The sequence below is a fragment of the Thermobia domestica genome, chromosome 3 (genome assembly GCF_964235325.1).
Source record: "Thermobia domestica chromosome 3, izTheDome1.hap1.1, whole genome shotgun sequence".
Classification (NCBI taxonomy): domain Eukaryota; kingdom Metazoa; phylum Arthropoda; class Insecta; order Zygentoma; family Lepismatidae; genus Thermobia; species Thermobia domestica.
The window spans coordinates 352,196,061-352,201,434 of record NC_137456.1 but is presented as its reverse complement, the minus strand read 5'-3'; the positions used below and the strand labels follow the sequence as shown (position 1 = coordinate 352,201,434).

General features: G+C 39.3%; 1 protein-coding gene across 1 annotated transcript; it reads right to left on the bottom strand.

The window, feature by feature from the left end:
- Positions 1-499: 499 nt before the first annotated feature.
- LOC145681312 (adenylate kinase 7-like) lies at positions 500-3,446 on the bottom strand. Its single transcript, XM_081752974.1, has one exon. The coding sequence runs from the start codon at positions 3,338-3,340 to the stop codon at positions 605-607; it is 2,736 nt and encodes a 911-aa protein (XP_081609100.1). The 5' UTR covers positions 3,341-3,446; the 3' UTR covers positions 500-604.
- Between the last annotated feature and the right edge of the window lie 1,928 nt (positions 3,447-5,374).

Here is a 5,374-nt window from a genome sequence, read left to right as displayed (position 1 = left end):
CTAGATTTGAGCCTTCCTACAGGAACAGGCTACGAACATTGTCCCTAACAAGTAACAATACAGACAGTAGGATTAATAGTAGAAACGGTAGGATAGCGAACTTCCAACGAAGGCCTACGATGCACTTACCCACTTTCATTAACACTTGCGAACCAAGTCACTGCCAAAGTGTAGCCTCTCGAAAGGAGAAAAATTTGCGACAGGGAATACCATTTGAAACTATAGTTAAATGACAATTATTAGTTGACCAATATTAGCTTTAAACTACGCCGGGGGAACGTATTTTCTTTGTTTTTGCACTTACCAACCATGCCGACCATTAGCCTACCAATTCTCAACCATGCTGACCATTAGCTTACCAATTCTCAACCATGCTGACCATTAGTCTACCAATTCTCAACCATGCTGACCATTGGCCTACCAATTCCCAATCATACCGACCACTAACCTACGTTGGGCCTACCAAATGTGCTGTTATGAGTTGTACTATGAGTATGTATAACGAAACACAAATATTTTCTTTAATGCATTATATTATACCTAACCGTTTCTGTATATATACAATTTAGTTTTTGTTGCTATCAGTTTCAGATAATTCTTAGCATTACTCTGCTTCCTCGTTCTCTGGTTCATTTCCTTCTTCATTCTCTTCTTCTTCTACTTCTTCAACTTCTTCTTCTTTCTCTTCGCCTTCAACTTCTTGTTCCTCTTTGCCTTCAACTTCTTCTTCTTTCTCTTCGCCTTCTTCTTCTTCCACATTCTCTTTAACTGAATCAGCGGCTGAAGTAGTTTCATCTCTAGGAAAAGACATATATTTTTCCGAGCTTTTCGAGTCTTTTGTTGCAAGCTCCTCGAAAAACTCACGAAATTCATTGACAGCTTGAGCTGTAGGGTTATCGCGAGCACCTAAAAAGTTCTCTAAATTTTTCCCGGATACATCTTCCCCTGACATTTTCCATTCAGGATTGTGTTTGAATAAGTACTCTGCTAGGAAATCAATTGGGTTGGGAGGACGGACTTCTGATAGTTCAAGCAAAGCAGCGGTAACTATAGGTAATACGTATCGCATTAAATAGTTCCTAATTGGCTCCTTGTTTGCATCGATTGCTTCTTGTTCCTCATTTTTGACAATATTCATAAGCTCAGCAAACCTTTGTGCTCGCTTCCTTTGAAAACCTTTTATCTGTTCCAGAATTGTTAGAACTCTGGATTGTTCTTGGCGTTCTTTATTTCGCCGGTTGAGATACTCTTTCCTTAGCATTTCCCGCATTTCTTCAGCGGATGGTCCATAATTTCTAGGAGGGCCAATTTTTTCAAGCATCTGATTCAAGATTGAAACCATTTTGGGTGTATTGTCATGTTGCACATCAAAAACGACCGGGTGTACTTCACATTCGTCAAAATAGTTGAGGACTGTCTGTTCGTCAGTGTTTCTTTCTCTAAACTCTGCTAATCGTTCCAGTCTCGATGGAGCTCCTTCCTGTTGCTTCAGGGCTTGGCGGAGATATCGCTTCTTAAGGAAGTCATCAGGAGCAACCAAACTGAAGACAAACTCAGGCATGATCTTTTTATTGAACTCAGGTTCTCCTTCTTCCGGTTCTTCTTCAACTTCTTCCTCTTCGCCTGTTGGTTCAAATAAACTAGTCGCTTGATCGATCGTCTCTGGGAAACCATCCAATACGTATCCTTGATTTAAACAAGGATTTGACATTAACTTGGTTCTGAAAATCCTTATAATTTGAGCATCTTCCAGTTGACCATTATTTTCTTCCATCTGCTTTGTCAGTTCCTCCAACCATTCACGAAGTTCTTCTACATTTGCTCCCGTCTCGTCTTCCTCTTCTAGTTGTTCTTCTTCTGCAGGTGTCTTCTCTTCCATCTCTGCCTTTGCTGTCGTTTTCTCCCTCAGATCATTTAGTGTCTCTTCTATGAGACTTTTCATGCCAATGTAGTGTAGCTTATAGTGTCCACACAACTGCTGTGCCAGTAACGTCTTCCCCACTGATGGCGGACCATGAATGAATATTTTAATGGGTTTTAATTGAAGAGCATCCTTATACTCGCTTACAATGTTATTCATGTTCTCTACTATTCCTGTTTCTGAATGCCACTGAATAAACTCGGTAATGTAGCCCGGTTCCATGTTGATGTTTGAGTTCAGAATATCGTGGTAGCATTGGAGTAAGTCACACAATTTGTATTGTTCTCCTTTCTTAAACTTCCGTATTTTCCCCGTAGACATTGCTTCACTAATAGCTTTTACTATTTCTTTCAACGTAGAAGTTACTGGTTCCACTGCTAAAATGTAATGTTTCGATGGCGGGTTCTCTACAACGTTCAGCAGAACAGAACACAGGTCTTTTATATGAATGGTTGGGATCTTTTGACTTCCAGGCAGGAAAACTGGTAATTCAGGTTCGTTATGCCAAGCCATTTTAAATAAGAAATGGAAAGGACCTTCTTCACCCCCGTAAGTGGCTCCCGTACAAATCACTATGGGTCTAAATCTGTGTTTGTATTTTTTAGCTATTTTAAGCACTTGCTTTTCCAACGCATTCTGCTCTTTGTAGTCCTTATGTGGTCTTCTCTTTTTAAATTCTTCTTCTGTGAACGGTACATCAGGATCTTCTGGATCCAGAGGTTTGGTCTTAGCCCAAGTTAAAGCTGTTGAAATGAGTACAAAAACTCGAAAGTCCTTCGAATGTTTAAATTCTTTCTCATCCCTTTCCTTGTGAGCCTCATATGCCTTGTCAAGTTCTTCTAATGCCCATTGAGCGTGTGCAATTTGTGTCTCATCATACGAGATGTCATAAATTATGTTTCCGGAGCTCCAAATTTTTTGCCAAAGGATTTGTTTATTACCGTAATAATAAAGTTCGCTTATTTCTTCAGGAGGGTTAAAATTTGCCAAATCAATAGCAGTGCCTACTATCTCATAAAAGTGAGGTCCTTTATCCTCTGCCTTTTGTTCTTCTTGTTGCTCTTGATCATCTTTATCCTCATGACTTTGTTTATTATCTTCCTTTCCTTCTTCTTCTTCCTCTTCCTCTTCTTGTTCTTCTTCTTCCTCCTCTTCAACCTCTGAAGGCTGTTTCAAAGCGCCAGCAATTTGCTCTGAGAAAAACGAAGCAAATGCACGTCCGTGGTAGCTATCTAGATTGTTTATAAAAAGTCTATAAGGTATAATTTCAGAAAATGGCGGAGGATCTTCTAGTTTTGATTGTTCTTGGGCCACTGTTGACCCTGGTTCTTCTTTATGTTTTTGGGCAGTCTCATTTTCATTCACTTCAGCTTGTAATTTTGCTTTGGCTGCATCTAATACTTCTATTGTAGATGTCATTCTATTATAACGGAATGCCAAATTATAGATAAACACCAATTTACTAAGTAATTAAAACATTCAACAAGTGTTTTTATTTTATTTTCGTGACTATCAATTTATTCTTCATTTGTCTTTTTCTTCTTTTCTTTGTGAATATGTCTAATTAAATTAAAACATTTTCCACCCAAGTTTACCATACTAATAAGATTTTAGTGTAGGCCAACGTATTTTCTAATTTTGTTTCCAATATTCTGGGAAAAAAATTTAATATTTACTATGACTTTGTTCATTTCTCCTACATTTTAACGATGTTGGTTCAATCTTGCAATCTGGATTGGGTGCAGTTTTACGAAATGTCGTTAAATTTTAAAAAAATATTTATATCACTCTTCTTGCTTTATATGATACTCTAATGCATTTTACAATGCTATTTTTGTTTCTTGGTACAGCTTGAAACTATTTCTGCAATTGATATGTCACGAAAGCGATTATTCATATGAAAAACACTCACTAATCTGTGCCAGGTGGTTATTACAAACAAGAATTGTATGTATATATTTCGTTTCGAGGTAGAGCAAAAGTGATGATTCCGCTCGAAGTACGTACGTACAGAGCAGGCGCGAAGCAACGGAGGGTCAATACGCGTAACAGAGTTTTCTTTGATTTAGGATTTAGAATTTAGATTTCTGGGCTTTCGGCATCGATGGCCATGTTAGCCTGTCACGTTTTGAGGGATGACGTCCCTCGGCGATCACACTATCCCAGTAAAGGGAAGGAAGCGGCCTGGGGCCTATATGTTAGGTGCCACCCCGGCATTTGCCTGGTGTGAGTGAGGAAAACCCAGGAAAACTTCATTTAGGTTGGCTGGCCTGAAAAAGGTTTTTTCTACACTTTTTCGACCGAATGCTCCCACCTGGAATCGAACATGGGACCACTCGCACCGAGATTTTTTTGGAATCTTCAATCGCAATTCATGTTAGAACTCAAGTAGCAATTATTTTTTTCGTGTTCGCTTTGAACAATAGTTGGCAAGTCTTTCAGTCGGCCACATGTAAAACGAAATGTTTTGAAGATACTGAGAGAAATATGTGTCAGTGTGGAGTGTGCAATACTGCTGCAATTATAGTATTTGGTGCGCAATCTGCATGCACTTTGATCGTGCTTGTACTTTGTATTTATTGCTATCTTAATGTGTATTTGTGTTTTGTTTTTTGTTTTTTATGTGAGTGAGTGAGTAGAGTAGTTTTTGGGTGAACCAAGAGCTAGGTCTTTTGGCACCCATGCGATGACCTACCTTAAACACAAAAACAAAATTAAGACAAAAACAACAACAATAAAACAAGGAATAACTTAATTATAACACATAAAAAGCATCCACACACGAGCTAAAATTATATGGCATGCAAAATGTCCAGCTCTCTTAAAAATAGCAGCAGTCCAGCTAGGAAACGAGTGTTTTCACCAAGGAGTAAATGCCCGAGACAGAGTGGGGCAAGAGACAAGAAGATGACAAATTAATAAAAGGTCCCCACAAAAAACATTCTGGAACTGCAACTCCACGTGAAAGATATGCATTCGTCGAATGACTGTGGCCGATACGCAATCGAGCTAAAACTATGTTTTTCAAGACGAGACTGTCGGCAAGTAGAGGTCCAGACTCAAAAGCGTGGTTTAATGATATGCAATTTGTTGGCATGTCTGTGATCCCATTCGGACTGCCATCGTTGCAGAAGACAAGATGTCAACACCGGGTAAAGATCAGTGCAAGGCAGTGGCGCAAATCTGTCTTCAACATTGGGGGGGGGGGGGGGGCAGGTAAGACTGTTCCCGTAATCTTTTTTAAGCGATGACCCCTCTTTCCATTTGACATTTTTGAGATGGACACCGTCTGGGACCCTGGGACGAAACTTTTTACTTCGCTCTGTTGTCCTTTGCAACTAATGGGATACGTGTTTTTCAGTTTGTACATATCTCAGACCATTTTCGATTTAAAGGCCTGGTACAGACTAACGGAATCACCCGATATATATTATCAGCGGTTAGGCCTATATA